Genomic DNA, 21,298 nt, shown 5'->3' with positions numbered 1-21,298 from the left:
TGCTTAAAAGTTTCATTTAATATACAAACCTTTGCGATGGGGTATTTTATCGTATCTAGAACTCTTAAAACACTTTAAAATTTTACAAAATACTGTCGCGATATTAAATGAAAAAATCTAAATTTGAGCATTTCGGTATAAGTTTAAACCTTGTCTGAAATCCTGAAAACCTCTCACAACATCCATTACATAAAAAAATCATAGATCGTCGAGACTAGACTCACAGCAGATTGCTGCGTAAGCTCCTTATAGCGCATATTATCTACTCTAGTGCACTATGCAAATCTTTTACCGGTGAGCTTTTTCCACCAGCATAGCACCATAATGGATTTGGCTGCAAAACGAGTGGACAGCGTATGCTCTCACCGTTATTATGTCATATTTTTTTGCAATTTCAACCCGGGGAAATAAGGCTAATGGTCTACTAGGTGCATATCTACGTATATATTCGAAACGAGCTCGGTTAACGAGTTGGCCGCCGGTGGCATTAGCCGAATGCTAATTGTTTAGCGCGATGACCTGGTCATCGTCGCACACCTGTAATCAGGCACCGCTGACTGCAAATAGCCGCCATTTTCCGCCAACATGGCCGAAAGAGATACATATTTAAATACGCAATTATCAAAGGGAGGGTTGTTTCTAAAAATAAAAATCAGAATGTGAGGTAAAAGTCTAAAGCCCTAAATATGAATTAAATCTTTTTATAGACTATTTACTTTTGTAGGAATTAAGGAAGAGTTTAGGGGCGGTTTATTCAAGAAGCTGCGAGGCTGCAAAAACGCCAGGAACGACAAATTAAAATAATGAATAATAATAATGTGACGACACAAAAATATTTTATTTTAGAATCGAGTTTAAAAACACCTATTGATTTTTTCCGCAGTCATCAGGGACTTCAGTTCAATAGATTGTTTTATTTAGATAATTTTTAAAAATAACCGTTTTATAAATATTTTTTTAGAATACTTCTTGACATAGTTTACAAAGTTTATCGATCGTTATATGTCTTAAAAATCTTTTTTTAATTTCATTCAGAGATGAAACAAATGATCTTTGACTTCTTTTTTCATTATGATTTTTATCAGTTTTAAATTAATAAGACCATTTTATCTGTTATCTGTATAAAACCATTTTATCCATTAAACAGGAGGAGATTAATTTTAGCAGCAGGTACTGTTTTTGCGTAATAGAAACGAATTACTAAACGAACATTGCACTAACGGGATTAGAAATTGACAGTGCTCTTCTGTTTTGGATATTATTATAAATTATTAAATATAAAGTTAAATTAATTGCTAGTCGTAAAGACCAGTTATAATGTAAGACTAATATGAATGGTTATTGGCATATGCTATATTTGCTATAGAATATTTTTTTACTACCTAAAGCTATAACATAAAGAAGACAAAAACGATACTAATGGAAGTTTGTAATTATATCATATGTTATTAATTATCTTCTTTTTCCGATTTTTATGTTATTGTTATATTCTGTTTTTCTTATTTGGGTGAGCTAATTAAACAATAATTTATACCTAAAGAAAAATCAAATTAATTTTACAAATAGTCTTCATAATAAAAAAAATGGGCGTAGATGAACGAAATATCAATATAGCAATGCAAAAAAAGTTTCGTTCTCATCTCCCGCTCTTAATCAATAAGCGTCGCGAAACAAAGATTTTCGTCTACCGCATACAAAGTTTAAGAGTTTGAGGTTTTTATATTTCATTTAGTATTTTATGCATATTATAAATATAGGAAAAAATTAAAATCGCATTGTTTTAAATTTCATATAATTAATCTAACCCCATCATAAAATATCATTAAAAATTTGTAAGACTAATTTATTATAAGATTTTTTGCTTTAATTCCTTTTTATTGTTACAAAAACTATTTACTAATTATTAGAGAATTAAAAAAATATTTTATCAATACAATTATAACAATTTTTATTTAAAAAAAAATTGTACAGAAGTAGTATTGGAAATAAGACTGTATTAATAGATAAATATAAATTTAGTGCTTAAAAATAATTTTAAGTATCTTTAAATTTTTTAATGTGAAACAACAAAAAAATCTAAACATGACAAATATAAAGGAAAACTAAAAAAATAAATGATACATTTGAAATATGTACTTTAAAACAACAATCGATATGTGAAAAAAACATTTGAGACAGCATAAGAATCGTGAAAGCCAGTTTTGTTATATCTGAATATATTGTTCAACTTTTAAAATGTCTTATTGATGAGAATTTGAACTGAAAATATAGTTTTCTATAAAAAAATTAGAGCGATTCAAAATATTTCTCTATTAAGAAACTGTGTTTCAGAAAGAATCAATGAAGCTTCAGCTAAAATAAATAAACATTTATTTAACATAAAATACTCATATGCTTTTTAATTGCAGTTTATGAAACAACTGCTTGATATTGTTACTCTTATTGATATTAATACAGATAAGGATGTGAAAAAATAAACTACAAAATATATACATATACTCAACACTCATTTTCAACAACTGAGTCACTAATTTGATTACAAATTTAATACAAGTTAACAAATCTAGAATCCAAATGCGCTCTTAGATTTATATATTTTGCACGGAAGTGTATGGTAAACGTAAAATATAAATTAAAAAAAATGTTTTTGCATTAAAAATTTTACTTACAGTTTTTTACACGTGTACTTTTATATATATGATATTTATTAAAAGAGTTGTACAGTGGTTAAGTATTTTATTACTTAATTGTTATTTCAAACGATAAAAGTTTGCTTGTTTAATGATATAATTGATCTTTAAAGTGGTGTCAATTTATGTTATAATGTGCTAGTTACAACATAGTTGAAATTTACTGTTTTTTTTAATTTAAATAGAATATATAATACATAATTATAACAAAAAGGTTTCATTATCAACACTACCAACGGAATCCAGTAACTTTTTAGATCTTCTAATTTTAAAATATAGTAAACTTATACTTACTGTATTTAAATTAGTTCCAAATAGCAGCAGTTTTTATCGTTCATTTTTTTTTGTAATTTAGAAAGATTTTTCTTATAGACTAAGAGAAAAATGTGATAGACCTACAACTAAAATATCAGAAGAGTTGAAATAAAGATATCTATTCAATCATTTATACGCAATATTAATAATTATTTTTTGTACATTTTTAAAGCAATTCTTATTTGATTGCACCATAATTATAATAAAAATACATTAATTAAATCACTCATTAAAATACAAAAAATTAGAGCTCAATAATTTACCCGAATGACCATCATCTTTAACGACACCTTATACATTTCCAAACATTACACAATGCACACGCGTTTCTAGAAAGTTTTCAAAGGTCAAAATTTCATTGTTGAATTCTTCCAAAATTTATTGCCGCCTCTCGTCTTGGTGAATATATGTAGTGACGATGCAACTTCCGAAATGTCCTCGTTGTGTGGTCGTCGGCTATACCCGTGTTTTCATACCAAACATATCCGTATAATTCGATATGACGATGTGTAGTGGTTCTCAACCATTGTGTGTAAATTCGTGTAAATAAATTGTTGTGCCGGTGAAAGCCGACTCCTACGTTCAGCGTGCATAAAAGAGCGATATTTATGTCCATTAACCCTTATAGCATATCGGTATATTAGGATAATGACCCTCCGTGGCCCGTGGGACCATTCAATACCAATCCAGACGGCCAATATGTAAGGAATGGTCTTTAAAAGGCTTGCACAATATAACGTACATACAATATTATAATCGGGCATACATTAGGGATTTTCCTTCTAAGCATTTAAGTTATATAATACTTATAATAATTATTTTTTATTTTAACAATAATGCAATTTGGATTATAAAAAATTATACTTAAAATAAAACTGAATCTTTACTAAGTTCATTGCAACTACAAAATATTCTTGAAGTTTATACATCTAAATACTGTCAAGCTATTATTATTATTTTTTTGCATAGTAGCTTTTCACATAACAACATATATTGCCAGCTAAAAGGTATGTGTGCTTCACAACCTATAGTAGTAAAATCTTTGGATCAGAATGTGAATTTTAAATCAAATGTCGCATTCATGCGCCAGTTGAACAAACTACTTTGTCCATTAAACATTTTTGTGATATTGCTAAAAATTGACGTGCGCTTTTACGTGCATATTGGACGAAATACTAATAATATAAATAAAAAAAAATTTACACTTTCTGTAAGCTGAAATTGCTTATCAAAAATAAATCCGTCCCGTGCCTGTATAGTGGGAACGCCCGGTCACAAGACGCGTATTTAAGCGAAGACTGAGCAAAAATCATCATATAAGACAGTTGCTCGTATTAACTAATCGATATATGATATAATGTATAACTTATTTTAAATTTGCTAGCATCTCTGAGAGATTAAAATTAGTGATTATTATTATGACAATTCCGATCGATCATTTCAGATTAAGTATATTTATTTCTTACTAATATTTATCTTGATATTTATCTTATGTATAATTATCGATGTGATCAATTTTTAAAAATTACAAATAGAAATATAACAATATATGAATCAATAAAATATAATTCTACTGACGTAATAATTCTTATTATTGAAACAAATATTTTATAAGTTTATATAATAGTAGATGCCAAATGAAATTGTAATATATTCTCTAGTATAATGTGTAATTGTTACTGTTACCACATATGACTAACAGAACTTGTCAATGTCTTTATTTTAGTTATTAAAGAAAGTTTATCTGTTAATTGTTAGTTTTAGTCAAATGTAATCCAAAATTTATTTTTTAACAGAAAATAAAACTAAACTAAAATGTTTGGTCGTTCTTTAATTATAATAAATTATACAATTGTATGTAATCTCAAAGATAAGCATAATGTTAATTCAAATAGATAATTTCCTAATCAACATTTTAATATTCCAAAAGCACACATGTTCCACATGTATTATCTAAATTGAATACACTAGTATTTGCCCGTTGAATTTATGCAGGTTATATATGAAATTTTAATGAAAAACTAATTTAAAAAATATTTATAAAATTTTATGCACCCTAAGTAAACATCATAGAACAGTTTTATGATATTTTAACTGTTAAAATACTTTTACCGCATGTTTACCGATAACCCACATACAAAATTACCCACATCTATCGTTTTTTTTCCAGTATATAAACCGACGTTTATAAATGTTTGTAGTTTTTATTTATCCACTGAGTAGCGTTGGACGTCGTTGAGAGAGAGTAAAAAATACGGCACATACAGAGATTCAATTTAATCTAAGCCATGGACGTGAAAGTTTTCGTATTACTGCTCGGCGTCGGGATCGCATTTGGAAATAAAACCCGAATCAACTATGATGGATTCAAAGTTTACCGACTGCATCCAGCATCTCAAGATCAAAACGAGCTGCTGTTGAAGCTGGAGGACGAGGGAAAATTCGATTTCTGGACTGAAATTAATTACAGGAATATGCCAGTCGATGTCATGGTAAAACCTGGCGATCAGGACGACTTCTTGCGACTGATAGCCGTTAATAAGATTGCATCTCAAGTACTGATCGATGATGTGCAAAAGTGAGTAATTTTTATGTTTTTACGTGTGTATGTATGTATTAAATATGCAACTTGTTTTAAAGTATTTTTATACTAAATATTGTATAAGTTTCTCGGAAAGTATAATTTTCGCTGCTCATGAACTAGAAACGTACGAGTAGTTGGTTCAACTTATAAAATTTTAATCAAACAATTTCGAGTGAGCACTATAAATATTAATTATATTTTATTTATGTTGAAAAGAAATTTAAAGTTTGAGTTAAAGTCTATATAATAATCACTATTGTTTTTAAAAGTAATAATTTTATATTCATATTTTTATAGACTTATTTTATTAATTTAGTAAATGTTAAGAGTGTAACATATCGCGACGATATTATCGTTGACTCTGCCGTTAGTTATAGATATTGCGACCCATGAACCTTCTACTATTTATAAAAATTTTTCATAAATCAATCATAAAATGTAGTGACAATTTACTGTTGAAAATTTAAAATTTTAATATGTTTATTTTCTTCAATAGCAGATATTGTCTGCCAAAAGAATGAAAGCGGACCGAAAATATAAAAAAATCACTGCTCGGTTAAACAAATTTTTGATGTTTTTGCAGTTATATTGAAAGTACCTTTACAGTCTCAAAAAATATAAATAATTGCCATTAGATCAAATAAATGTCTAGTTTGTTTAGTAAAATAGAACGACCCGAAAAAGCGCGCATGACAAAACCGCGACGTCAAAACTGCGTCGTCAAAAAACGCACAGACAAAAGTGCGCAAAAAATTGAAAAAGTCATAAAGCTGTTGAAATTTTGAGCAAAAAAAAAATCATATTTATATTTAAAATAATAAAGACACGAAACTAAACTATAAATATAATATTTTAATTATAATTTCAAGACCATGATTAAAAATTAATAATTTTATTATTCATTATTTTTTTTTAATATATAAAATGATTTTAGTCTAGTTTAGAATAGTGGCCGTCAGCCTGGTCCGTACCTTAACTATTTAAATTATCTACAAAAACATTCATAATATTATTGTTGTTAAATTTTAGAAAAATACCCAAATCGTCACCAAGTCACGTGAGAAGGAAGGACATATCATGGACAGACTATTACAAATTAGAAGAAATCCACGCATGGTTGAACACGCTGGAGTTGCGCCATCCCGACAAAGTGAAGGTGATATCCGGAGGGATATCGCACGAGAAGCGCGAGCTGAAAGGAGTGAAGATATCGTTTGGTCCCGATAGAAAATCAATTTTTGTGGAGGGTGGCATACATGCCCGTGAATGGATATCGCCAGCCACAACAACCTACCTCATAAACGAGTTGCTAACTAACGAAGAACCAAGCTTCAGGAGTTTAGCCGAAAATCTCGACTGGTACATAATTCCGAGTGTCAATCCGGACGGATATGTTTATTCACACGAAAGGGTAATTTAACATGATTTAATAGTATATATAAATGGTAAAATGGTTTGTTCTGTTTAAGATTAGCTTAAATTTTAGGTCCTGAATTAAAAAATGTTAATTTTTTTTATTTAGTTTAATTTATTTTTATTGAATAATATCAATTCTCAATTCTATTACACCACTTGTCCACGTGAGAGTTATAAACAACGTTTTATTTTGAGCTACAAGTTTTCAGCAGAATATATGTTGTGATTTCATGCTTAGATATATTTTTTTTGAAGCACTGAACTTGAAGATGATTTTTATTTTCACCCATTCAAACCCCAATTTTACTTTCGCAGCTTTAGTGTAAATAGTGATTCATAAAAGAAACTGCACCGAAATTTATGTAATGCAACTACTTTATGTAGTGCTAGCAGAATGTACCTTTAATAGTTCCAAACATTGAGATTTTTACTAGAAAACACGTAAACTCGGATTTTAATAATTATTCACTGTATTTCTGACAGTTTGTTGTCTAATATAAATACAAATAAAACAATTTTTACTTGAGAAGAAATTCATAACTACCATAGAATCTTAATTGAAAACTTTTTCTTCATAAGCTGAAGTTTAAATAGCCTAAGATGATTAATAATGATTTATTACCTCTAATATATGTTACTCTTACACGTTCTTATTTTTATTTATTTATTAGGAAAGACTCTGGCGTAAAAACAGATCAAGAAATGGATTTTGTTATGGTGTCGATATCAATAGAAATTGGGATTATAACTGGCGAGGTATTATTATAACATGAAAAAAAGTTAATTCCTTCTTAAATCAATTTTACATTAAAATATTTTATAGAACAAGGAACAAGCAGCAATCCATGCAGTGCTACGTTTGGTGGATTTAAAGCATTTTCAGAAGCCGAAACATATAATCTATCAAAATTCTTGGATTCAATTAGTTCAAATATGGTAGCTTACATTGGGTTTCATTCTTACTCTCAACTCATACTCGTTCCATACGCTGATAAGGAAGAACATTTAGAAAATTATGATGAGCTTGTAAGTTTTAAAAAATATTATTAATATTTAATACACGTGTATATTATATATATATTTATATTTTACTATAGAAAACAATTGGAGACAAAGCCGCAAAAGCACTTGAGATGAGACATGGAACTGAATACACAGTTGGAACAGCTCCAGATATCCTATGTAATATTTTTTAACCTTCTATATAATTTATTTATTATATTAAATAATTACTTATGTATGTAGATGCTGTGAGTGGCAGTAGTGTGGATTGGGCTAAATTCAATTTTAAATTACCCATAACTTACACTTATGAATTAAGGGATAAGGGTAAGAATGGATTTTTGCTCCCGCCTGATCAAATCATACCTAATTGCGAAGAAGTAATGGATTCTCTTGTAGTGATTATGAAAGAAATGAAAAGCGCTGGATATATGTAATTTTTGTAAATTCTTTATTTAATAGCTTTTCATGAGTAATTTGCTTAATTAATATTAAATTAAAGATAAAGACTTTTTTATGATCATTAACACTTATTAATTATTATATGTTTTTATATTAAATATATTAAATGATTTATGATAAATTTAATAATATGAACTAAGTATGTGGCAAATATAAAAAATGCGATAATATATCATAAATATTAATATTAATGTAACGGACATATTTTCTGAATCCTTTTTAACCTGCGCAAAATATTATTGTTATTAAATCTTCAGAGTTGCCATCTGGACGTTTCACTTTTAAGGCGTGAACATATTTCGTATGTATATCCATGAAGCGATGCAATTGGCCCACAAACATTTTAATTTGCAATTCGTCATTTTGATTCGATTTGCGATTATATAAAATGTGACACTTGTGCACAATGAGGTAGGCGGAAGGAGACAGAGGAAGATGGAGGAAGACGCTCCAAAGACTCTGCGAGAGACGCACCAGGCGGATCAAACGATCATCACAAGAACGCATCACCACAGACCACAGCCGATAATAATTCAACTCGATCATCCAGCTCATACCCATTGAGCTCAAAACTTTTGAAAGATACTTTTGTAACGATTAACATAGAAAGTCAAATAAAATTCATAATTAATACAAATAAAATATAATTGATTTTTATGTAACTCTTTATAAATATATTCAGTCTTTATTTGATATTAAAAGGATGGAAGATAGCTAATGAAAAATAGCTTATCTTTATAATTATTTAATATTTGTTTACTCTGCATACAACGTTGTTGTATACACAATATATAAAAACGTTAATTAATGAATTTTTGCCTCTTAATTGATTGATGGCGCCGCCGGCAACCGAAGCGTAACCACAAGTCAAGTTTGCTTTTGGAAAGTCAGGATCGGGAAGCAGATGTCGCCAGGGGGCACTACGGTTCATTCCAGTTTGGCCATAAGGGAAAAGACAATATGTCAGGCAAGAAGGAGCAAAGATTAACGGATCGTCGGCGACTCTGTCGTTAATCACAATTAGCTTGTGACGCCCGCAGACAGTTAGTAGTGGGTACTGCTCGCAGTACAAACACACTAAACGATCCGTAGAGAGGCCAGAAAAGGCCATTTCCATACCGGTGGAGAAAAACGATTAGCGCCCACTAATTGCCGCGCATTACTTGTGATAAACTCCAATTATTTCTTGCTTGGTGATTTATTACGTGGCGCGCTCGATTTGAGCGACAGGCGGACAAGGATATTAAAAGAAGGTTATTTATCATGTTATATGAATGATTTATAAGTTTACTGTCAGTCTAAGTAAAAAAAATCATGTACATTTCATGCAATCATATACATATATATGTATATATTTGTTTGTCGATTACACTGAAAGCAAATTTAAAACTCTATGCAAAATAGATTCTAATTAAATGATATTGTGGACTTGTGAACTTGTGCCATAGACCATAGAGGACATATATAACTGACGAACAGGCCTGCCGAGAGGGGGAGGAGAGTGGACAAATTCCCGGGGCCCCTTCTCCTTGAGAAGCCCAACTCTGAACAAATCATAGCAAGAATATATATAAATAAAAAAAGTCAAAACAGACCTCAAATAATGAATCTGAACTAAACTACAGTTGTTTGAGATGTACCTATATACTGATGTATATCATGTATAAGTTACTTTAGCTCTTTTGCTATACATATTACACAATAAATAAAAGAAGCGGAACATTGCCTTCAAAAGCACCCACTTTCTAGGTAGTACTTTCAAAATAAAAATTATTATTCAAAGGGAGAGATTTTTGACTCAGTTCCGTTTGTGTTAAAATTTGTTTGAAAATTATTGTTAAAAAATATTAGACATGAGAGGAAATATTCGACGAATATAAATTAGTAATAGTAAATTCAACAAATTAAAAAAGCAGATATTTTTTAAAATATGGCATTTCCGTAAAATTATATCGGAATACATTTTCACCAGTTGATATATATTTTTTAGCATATTAAAAGTAGCTGATGATACAATTTGTAATGATCATGTTGATTATTTTCAAAGGTAACATTATGTTTGAAATGAAAATTAAATAATACTTCAACAAAAATTCGACGAATAAACAAACTATTTAGAATGAGCGCATTAAATAAGTATGTAATATATTGCATAGATATGATAAAATAAATTTAAATATATTTCTGAAATCCAAATGAAGTGAAATTCGTTGATAAAATAAGAAAGCTTCAAAGGAAAAGCTAGGATAGCTTTTAAAATTGAAAATAAATAAATATAACCTATTATTCATATTCAAAGAAATTTATGTCACAAAGGTGGCACAATAAAGAAAAAGTTGTATATTATATTTTTTTTTATTTTCATTAGAGATAAAAATACAAGCTGAAGATCGTGGAATTAAACTCCATGAAAATCCGAGTTTTATTATAAAATAAATAATTTCATTGAAAAAAGAACTGACGCTATGACTTTGTGTATTAAATGAAAATATCTTCGAATTGTGATTATTAAATTCTTAATGAAGAAATATTTTATATTTATTTATAAACTGATAAAATCTTTAGACCTGGAAATTCCCGTAATATGTTAGTCTTCTATCTATCGTGCTACTTAATTGCAAAAAAACAAATAAAAAGCGTTTGAAAAGTTAAATGAAAAGAAAGTGAAACGCGTTCCTCATAATAAAATCGAGCATTTTTATAGTTTTTTTGCAGACGCTGTTTACATGTAGAAATAAGACCCACTTGCTCTCAAAAGTGATTCCGAATTTTATGTTAAAAGTTTTTCTAGGCACGATGGTAGAAATATTCTGATTGTAAATAATATGAGAAAATACGTATTATGCCATTTTTTTTTACAAAAGGGCAGACGGTTGACGGAAGCCCACCGCCATAGAAAATGTAAATAAGTGTAGCAAGAAAAAGTCTGCAATAGATCAAATCTATCGAAATAATTTTAAATCATGGGTAAACACAAACAGAAAATTGGAATTTATAACTTCTGTATTTATGTCAATAATAAATACCGAGAAGATCAGAGCTCTCAAGTTGCATCCCTGCGAAACTTTCGGAGAAGTGAAATATTCCTTCAACAATCAGCGGCCATGGTTACGAGTTGTCTAAGATCGTTCAAATTAATAAGTAATAATCTAGATAGTTTAAGCAACTGGTGTCAAATATTTTTATAGTAATAATCCATGGCAAATTTTGCCGAATACTTTTTCACACTCAGTATATACAATTTGTATTCCCACATCAAGAAATTTCACCCCTATTTTGTTGAAAGACAAGGTTAGTGACCGTGGAACGGGTTGGACAATTAAATGTTTAACTATTGATAATTATTTTAAATAATTTAGCAGGAGCTAAAAACACTGGGATTTATCTATAGTTTTTGATCCACAATGAAGTAGATATGTAGAAATAAAATAAAGTTCTCAATTTGTAGTAATAAAAATATCTCACAATAATGAAATTTGCTAGCTTTCTTTAGGAACGTATTGAAGCAATTTTATGTTTAAAAATAGTTTTCACAACAACTCATTTTATTATGATTTAAGAAAATTCAAAAAATACTTATTTTTAGTTTGTTTTTTTTGATATTGTATTCCAATACACGTGCAAATCTTACATTGTTCTATATTATGTGCAACATATCAATTAAAGGTAAAAAACTTATGATTTATAAAGTAACGTATATTATCGGTTATTGAACTTATAATTATAAATAAATTGTCCTTGTAATAAAATATATCTATTAATGTATTATTATTGATGTTCAACAATATATAGTTTTTGTATAATGCTATTTTAATACGTTCATTGTTCTAATGTGATTTTTTATTGATTTTTATACAACAATCGACCATTCGTAATACACATGATAAACTCACTGTGAAACGTTGTTACGAGTTTAGAAATTCATTTCTCAGTTTTCACAGGCAAGATAAAGCTAAAATGCAATATGCTTTTTGACGCGCAAAGGCAACCTGTTTTCATGAAATTTTCATCACATTTTCACCTATAGATTCAATCCTAAATATTACCCATATGTATTTTATCGATTGTAATAATCAGACTTCTTTATTTTCAACTTTATAGTTATTAACATCTCGCAATGATTAGTTATATTTTTTGATAATATAATAATCGAGCGGAAAAACCGCCAACACTGACATTGATGATTGAGTTGTAAATATATATTATGAATAGCTGATTTGATCAAAATAAGTAATCTCTCTCATATCGAGTTGGAACAATTCATGACCAGATTATGCTGTGTTTTTTTTAAGAGAATAAATACTGCTTTACAATCTTGCGATTTCACATTATGATAATGGCTAAATAAAAACTATTCGTTTTGTATATAAACAGTCAACTCATATCGATGTAAGTCATTCGAAACACAATAATCACGGTGAGTTGGTCAAAATGTTACCTTATACTATAATATAATAATTGAATTTATTTTTATTTTGATAGATGAAGATTTTTCTACTTTTGAGTTTTGCCTTCGTGGCGGTCAGTTGTCAAAAAACCAATTTCGATGGATTTTCCGTGTTTCGATTGTATCCCAAATCTGAAGAGCATAGAGAGTTGCTCGGAAATTTGCAAAAAGATTCTAACTACGACTTTTGGACTGACCTGAATCGCGTCGAATTGCCTGTAGATATTATGGTCAATCCTACAAAGCAATCTGATTTTTTGATGAACATGAGACAAGCCGGTCTGAATCCTGAAATTTTCATCGAAGATATTCAAAAGTATTCCCAAATCAATTATTTTAATTAGAAATGTATTTTATATGTATTGCTACCTTTTAGATTGATCGACCAAGAGAACAGCGGAAGATTATTACCTGGAAGTAAAATGTCATGGTCTCAGTATTACAATTTAAATGATATCTATACTTGGTTAGATGAGAGAGCGACCTTAAACCCAGGTGTTGCTTCTGTAGTCATCGGAGGATCGACTTATGAAGGAAGACAAATCAAGGGACTGAAAATTGCTTTCAAGCCTGGACAGAGAGTCATTTATTTAGAAGGAGGTATTCATGCAAGGGAATGGATCTCACCGGCTACTCTTACGTATATAATCAACGAGTTGTTGACAAGTCAAGACCCTACCATCAGAAAGATTGCTGAGAGCTTCGAATGGCACATTTTCCCGTCTACCAATCCTGATGGATATGTTTATACACACACATCGGTCAGTATTATCTGTTTATATAATATAAGATTAAAAGAAAAGTTAATAATACAGTTACATAAATATAGAATCGCATGTGGCGTAAGACTAGAAAACCATACGGAATTTGCTACGGTGCTGATCCCAACAGGAACTGGAACGCTCATTGGCTTGGTACTACCATAAATTTTATATGAAATAATGCATACGGTTTTCATGGGTAAATTGTGATTGTTTCAGAACAAGGATCAAGCTCAAACCCATGCGCTGATACGTATGCTGGATCTGCAGCATTTTCCGAAATTGAAACATCTAGTATTTCAAATTACATCTCACAACTTGCCTCCAGGATGGACGTGTATTTATCTTTCCATTCATATTCGCAGTTGATGTTGTTGCCATACGGACATACAACACAACATTTGGATAATTACAATGAAATGGTATGCATATCATTGCTTTCCATAAAAAAATTTAATCTATATTATTTTAAAACTAATTAATTTTACAGATACAAATCGTTAGAAAATCAGCTGATGCATTGTCTCAAAGATATGGAACGAGATACACTGTTGGAAACATTGCTGAAACAATCTGTGAGTGATATAATAATATTTAGTATATATTTTTAACACAATAGCAAATATCAACTATTTTTTTATATACATTTTAGACCTTGCTTCTGGTGGAAGTATCGATTGGGTCAAACAGGAGTTCAAGACACCTGTTGTAGTAACATATGAATTAAGAGACACTGGAAGATATGGTTTCCTGTTGCCAGCTAACCAAATCATTCCCAATTGTTTGGAAGTCATGGACTCTCTCATTGTAATGTTGCAAGAAGCTGAAAAATTTGGATATGTCACTATTGGTTGAGTTTCATTTAACCTGAATATGTTACTTGTACATACTATAATCTTTTATTAAATTTATAATATAGGAATATTTGTAAAACAAGTTTTTGTAATTTAATAAAATAGCCCTTATGTGATAATATATTAAACTATATTTTTTAATCAATATCTATTTTTAATTTACATATTTTACTTACAATACGGGTATATATTACAGAGACAATGCTTTTCAAAATATTTATTCCAATGTCATAAATTCGTCATATTATTAATTTATTATTTTGGAATTTATATTTAAAATCAGACAATAAAAGATATAGCACGATTTGTAAGTACAATTACACACTAATTATAAACACATTATTTGTTTCATGATATGATAATGTTGATTTTTATCTAAATAATTTATTTATATATTATTGTTAAAAATCTATAGCTTAAGAATAACGATTTTTGTCACAAGGTAATTAGAGATAAATTTATATATTTTAAATTATATTTTATTATCTTATTAAATCATAATGTGTGACTTTTTAATAATTTTATAACGAAGAAACAGTAAAATATACATATTTATTTTAAAATATTATACATATATCTATATTATCAGGGAGATAGATCTCGAAAATAATATCTCATTATCAAAAATCCCGCAAATAACATCCGCCGTAGTAACAGATACAAATGTTATCTTGGCTAATCTTTCATAATGTTATTGTATCATGTAATCAAGTGTAACACTCTCATATCAATTATGATCAAATTATAATCAATACTTAACAGGAATTACGAAATCAACACTTGGTGTGTTCAATTACAAACGTGAATTGCATACACAATAATACCTATTAACTGCGTTATCAATTTGGTGTCGAGCGTCGTTCAGTTGCAATGCTTACACTATTGGTTTACGTTAATCACACATAATATATAACTACTATTGCACATGAGCATGAATATCAACCTGCTTTAATTAGTAGGTATTTTGTTTTTAGGTCGCGGCAAAAATATTTTATTTTAAAACATGTTGTGGTTCTATTTCTACCTCTTTTGAGATATCATTTTTCTTGTCTTTTTATTTTCATGACATTCGAAACCTAATTTTCCTGTGGATACTTTGCTTAAAATAACCTACAACTTCTTCACTTAATAATTTAGGGAATAAAAAAAAATCAAAATGTATGTGTCACACATACTATTGCAGTGAATTCAGCATAGTATAGCGCTAGAAATATTAGCTCATCAAAACAAAACTCATTGGAAGGCTTATTTAAATAAAACTAAAAATCTACAAAATAATTCGAAAGAATACTTTATATTTATCATCAAACTATATACATAAGAGCAAGGAATTTTGTAATAAATACTAAAATTTATATTTATACTATACTACAACTATATTATAAAATTAAACTAAATAAATTTTGCAGCTAAATAATACTTATATGAATATGTACTCAATATAATACTCAATTGACATTTTCGATGCATTAAACATTTATTTTTTCTCATATCAATAACTTTAGTTATCTATAGCTTACACTAGTGACTAAAGTTATAAAATAAAGAACGATTGTTTTTATTATATTATATTCTAGCCTAGGAGCATTATGTGGCCATTTTTCAGTGTGCTATTCGGTCGTTTTTTATGCTCGGCTCGCGCCATTACCATCAATCATGTCATTTTATTGCATATTGGTCTATGCCAGAAAAGGGGCAATATATCTGGCATATTTTTTATTATTGGCAAACCGATTTGTGCACTCGCCGAGACGGATTGGCAGTAACCAGCGCACCTGTCGGTGACACCTGAAATAGGTTTCAAAAGGCGTGTTTGAATCGTAGCTTTACGATTTAGCTATAATGATTTTACACATTCGTTTGACGTAGTTTAGACATTCGTTTAATTTATAAGTTATAACCGCACAAGATGGTGGGATAGTAAAAGAGGCTCGGTTTTATAACGATCGTTAAAGAGAAGTGGCATCTCTGGAAAGCGGTGGTTTTATAAGCAGTATAGTTTATGTATGTTATTAAGGAAATATGTTTTCTATGCACATGCAAATTAAAGTGCAGTCATCTGTTACTAATTAGTAGGTGACTTTGTAAGACTACTGAGTGTACTAAAAATAATTACAACGCTTCACTCGCGATGCAGTATAGAGAAATCTAAAAATCGTACCCATGTTGCAACATCACTGTAAATTCAATGTAAAATACATTAATTTAATTGTAAATCGTTTACTATAGCCCATTTTTTTGTTAATTAACCTTATTAAATGTTTATATACACGACATACACGCATACCATGAGTAATGCCCGAGATCTTAGTAACCACCAAGACGTGTTCCGTGATATTTTATTCCCTACCAACGTACGTGGTGGGTATACGTCAGACCAACACAAACGACTGTTTATATAACGTGGTACCAAAACTAGACAAGATGGATTTGAAGCTCTAAAATATTTTTCGAGTTCGGCACCACCTCCTGTTGAGCATCACCTCCAAAACACGCGCTCTATAAATTCCGACGGCTTAAAAAAGGAAACATACTGACGCAACAGATTATCTAATATTATGCTAATATAAATTGTACTCTTTAGGTGAATAAAAATTTTAAAAACGAATTACCAACTGTAAAACCAGTTATGTACATACATACCGTGAGAAAACCCTCTATAAATAATTAAAATTATTTGATTAAATTTTATGTTAGCGAAATATTTATACGTTATAAATGCATGGGTCTATAATATTAGTTCATGCAGCGCATCTATCAATATTATTAAAAAAATAAATTATTAATAAAATTTAAAAACATTTTTTGGGTTTTACATTATCTTATAATAAGACTAGTGTAATAAATATGACGGATGACTTTTTCTTGTTAAAAAATATGATGTATAAATTAAGAATCTGGAAATATACTTAGAAATCAAATTATGTCATACGATAAAAATATTCATTATATGATTTTGTAGGGAAAATTTCACTTAGATACCATAGAAATTAGAAAAAATAAGATTCGAGCCTATAACAATAACTAATACAGTTGATTGTATTTTTATATGCAAATTTCAATGATAAATTCAATCATCCCATGTTTTTCACATAAAAGCAATTTGTAAAAATTATTTTTAAGAGTAATAACACAACTCTTTGCAAATATTATCAGCAAAGTTTAACACTCGGGTTAAAAAAACTTACAAGGACTCCATTACATTTTTTACTCTCGTTCTCCTTCTCTATAAAAAAAGTGGAAATTCACCGCCCCCGGCGTATGGTCTGTAGTCAATTTTTCAGTACGACTTGTTTTCACTTTTTTTATTACAAATTTACGTACAAAGTTGAAGATGCTGGGCCGTAATTTGTACATAGAGTCGAATGAGAAAAAATATTGCTAAGAAGAGTTTATATTTTTGTTTTCATGTGTAATCATAAAATTTATAAATATACAATGTTCAAAATACGATTCCACAAAGAAACATTATGTATTAAATTAAATATTAAAAAATAAAACATTTTTTATTACCTATATTAGTGATTTATTGCTCAGCGATAACGTGTCAAACATTTGTAACGCGAGCTGAAATTTATCGAATTTTCTAATGGAAAAACGTGATCTCATTATTCGTGGTCTTCAGCGATTTTATTACCTCATTTGTGTATAAATGATCAATGATACTTTTATCTACAGTGTACTAGTAATATTCTACAAGCATTTAAATAAATTTATAAATAAAAATCCTTATTGAAAATTAACGAAAAAATATATTTTACAAAATATTTGAAAGTTTCAGGATTTAAGTACTCATAATTTTAATTTGAACCATGGATCACGATAGCAAGAAAATATTTTTATGTAAATAAACTGTCATTAAGCAATTAAAATCTAACGTATTATAAAAAATACTGTGTTATGTTTTTATAATATAAAGTAAGAATATTAGTTTAGCATGTATTATAATAACGATAAACGTGATGAAATCTTTGCTCACGTTTTTGAAGAACGATTTCTTTTGTAAGAATATATTGTATTAGATTATTCTAAGAAAAAATATAATAAATCAATCCATATTTTAAAAAGTAAACTAGTCAACTTCTTAAAGATTTGTTTTAATCTACGAAGTGCTTTAACCTTTTTGAAAAATGCTCACATTCGTCCTGAACGATGGCAGGCTAAAATCGATCCATTTAGTGCTCCTTCCATTAAACCCTCTGCCATATTTTGCCGGGGAAACAATAAAAAAAGATATAGAAGTACCGCGTGTATTCATTTCCGTAACAATATTTATAAGTTTACCTATTTCTAATATGTTTGTATATATTGGTTTTGTTTAATAAGGTTAATTTTAATTGTGATTGTTGACACGTCGTAAATGTATTGTTGTCTTATAAATAATATATAAGAATCATCATTTACTAATTTTATCAAGCTGCTTAAGATAAAAATTGAAGGCAATATATTAAAAATCGATAAATATCTGGATTTAACCAGAGCAACATATTTGCGATACAACTTTACTAAAACTGCTAATAATATAATTCAATTGTACAAGTAATGCTTATGGTGTAGAGAGCTTTTTCTTAAAATAAACGTTGTTAGTGCATTAGTAAGGAGAGAGAATATCAGGATTTAAGAGAGCAAAGGACAAATATTATGCTCAGATGTAAAACATATTTACTACGTACAATGTGACACTTTTATTATTTAACAAAATTATTGAAAACTCAGTGAAGCTTCAGATAAATTTGGTAATCTGTAAATTCAAGACCGTTAATTATATATTTTATTTAAAACGATAACTTTTGCGTAAAAAGCTTTTCATTTTTTTGGAAAATAAATAAAACTTTAAACTGAGCTTCGTTTTTTTATTATGTAAATAGATTTTTGTAATAAAAAAAAAATATATTAGTTTTAGCTCAGTAGTCTTTGATCAAACTCAACGATTCATTTTAGACTTTAATAAAAGCCTAGGCTTAAATTTTACGAAGATGGCTACCTAGCAGGTAGCTCCAGCACCCAGATATAAACTCATTGCCCCGATCGAGTAAACATCAATATTCTTAGTGTCCTGATGGACTGTATGTGACGGAACGCTGTAGGATTATGTACCTTTAAACCAAGGAGACTCCCATGAGTAAATTGTTATGCTAATTATAAATTTAAAGAAACAAGAAGTAGTCATTATGTTTTTAAATATATATGTAGCGTTTTGGTCAATTCCCAAACTACGATCGAGTGATCTTCGATTAAGTCTATGTTTAAATTCCAATAAGCAAGTGATTTTAATGCTTTAAAATAATAATGATTAGTGATTAAAGATATTTTTCGCGAAGCTTTAAATTTTTTCCTGATTTATAGGGTCGTAATATTATAAAGTTTTAGGATAAAAACAGACTAAAGACACTTTATAAAATATTTTTTTCTTTTAAATTAAAAAAAATATTGTTATTGGAACACCTTACACTTTTAATGCCTTCAAAAAATCCATAATATTTTTTTACACATCAGAACTAAAGTATTTTTATTCCAAGATATCTTTGAGAAAATTCTTATTCCTTTGATTGCCAAGATTTTTGCTTATACATAGTAAAATGTATTACTTCATAAAAAAATATGTCTTTTTCACTTCAAATTTTATTTGTCATTCTTGCTCTTAAAAATGTATGTTATTTTTTCTTAATAAATGATAACATTTTCGCAAAAAATTTGCCGACCAAAGTGTTACTATTTTTTCGGGTATTGAGGCCAAAACTGTGTGTCTTTGAAGCCGAATTGACACATATATTACCACATATATGAAGAAATGATGATTCCGCTATCAGGCAAGTTCAAATAACAGGTCTTGGAAGTCGGAGAGTCGCTGGCGTGTCGAGTTGTATCATTGTCGGCTGTGATTTTATAGAGCAGCTATTCGAGACGTGCTTTCGTTGGTTTGAAATGGTCATTAGAATGACCTTAATGAATGCAAATGCTTCAATATTAAAAATATTTATTAAAATATTTCTTATTACGTGATTTTTTTTATTATTCATTCGAAAAACAATCGTAATATAATTATTTTATACGATTTTTTGTAAAAGGGACACTCGATTATCTACAAATATATACGATAAACATATATAACTTAAATTTAAAATCAAACTGAAACATTAATTAATTATTGCCAATGTTAATACATTACATTGTAATAAATATTAACTTCATAATATTTGTCCTTGTAAAAAATTCGAATTTAACGAAATGAGAAACACAATTTTATATACGCCTTGCGATCGACAAAATATGGAAGTTATTTTGTATACATTGAATTTGTCGAATTAATGTTTGATAGGACATATACATCTCATGATATTGCTCTGTCTCCTTTGGTTTATATATTATGGAACGTATACGTTATAGAACGATATTATGGAAAGTATCTCAAATTCAATACCTATGTATGTATATTTCTGGAAAAATCTTCAATCAAAAATTTATAAAAATCCGTTCCATAATATCATTATAAATTCAGCACCAGAGCTCATTTTCAATTTATTAGCAAAAGATTCTGAATCCGGCCCAAATGCAAACGTCAGTCGCCATTTGAGCCGCAGTTCCCAAGAGACACGGCTCGGAACTAATTGCGGCTACTACCGGTAACAGATGAGTCGGGATGCTGGGCTCTCCAGACTCACGGATAATAATTAAAGTCCTTTGAGAAAACGTTATCCTCTGCCCGGCAATCACGGGGCCATTGTACTGACAAACAATTTTCGAAATAACTCAATTTACAGACACAG

The 21,298-nt window shown here is 29.1% G+C and overlaps 2 protein-coding genes across 2 annotated transcripts; both read left to right on the top strand.

Annotated features, from left to right (window-relative positions):
* The first annotated feature begins 5,204 nt into the window (after positions 1-5,204).
* Positions 5,205-8,503, top strand: LOC148233040 (zinc carboxypeptidase-like). Its single transcript, XM_088190257.1, has 6 exons — positions 5,205-5,583; positions 6,619-7,000; positions 7,677-7,761; positions 7,829-8,031; positions 8,103-8,187; positions 8,251-8,503. Exons 1-6 carry the CDS (start codon positions 5,294-5,296, stop codon positions 8,442-8,444), a joined length of 1,239 nt encoding a protein of 412 aa, XP_088046383.1. The 5' UTR covers positions 5,205-5,293; the 3' UTR covers positions 8,445-8,503.
* A 4,319-nt stretch (positions 8,504-12,822) lies between these two features.
* Positions 12,823-14,676, top strand: LOC148233039 (zinc carboxypeptidase-like). Its single transcript, XM_088190256.1, has 7 exons — positions 12,823-12,886; positions 12,952-13,232; positions 13,293-13,677; positions 13,746-13,830; positions 13,897-14,099; positions 14,168-14,252; positions 14,330-14,676. Exons 2-7 carry the CDS (start codon positions 12,952-12,954, stop codon positions 14,530-14,532), a joined length of 1,242 nt encoding a protein of 413 aa, XP_088046382.1. The 5' UTR covers positions 12,823-12,886; the 3' UTR covers positions 14,533-14,676.
* The last annotated feature ends 6,622 nt before the right edge of the window (positions 14,677-21,298 follow it).

Source organism: Plectrocnemia conspersa, unplaced genomic scaffold (assembly GCF_051122295.1).
Source record: "Plectrocnemia conspersa isolate PC_06_02 unplaced genomic scaffold, ASM5112229v1 ptg000008l, whole genome shotgun sequence".
In the NCBI taxonomy this organism is placed as follows: Eukaryota; Metazoa; Arthropoda; class Insecta; order Trichoptera; family Polycentropodidae; genus Plectrocnemia; species Plectrocnemia conspersa.
The sequence above is the reverse complement of the archived record's forward strand: the minus strand, read 5'-3'. Positions and strand labels throughout refer to the sequence as shown.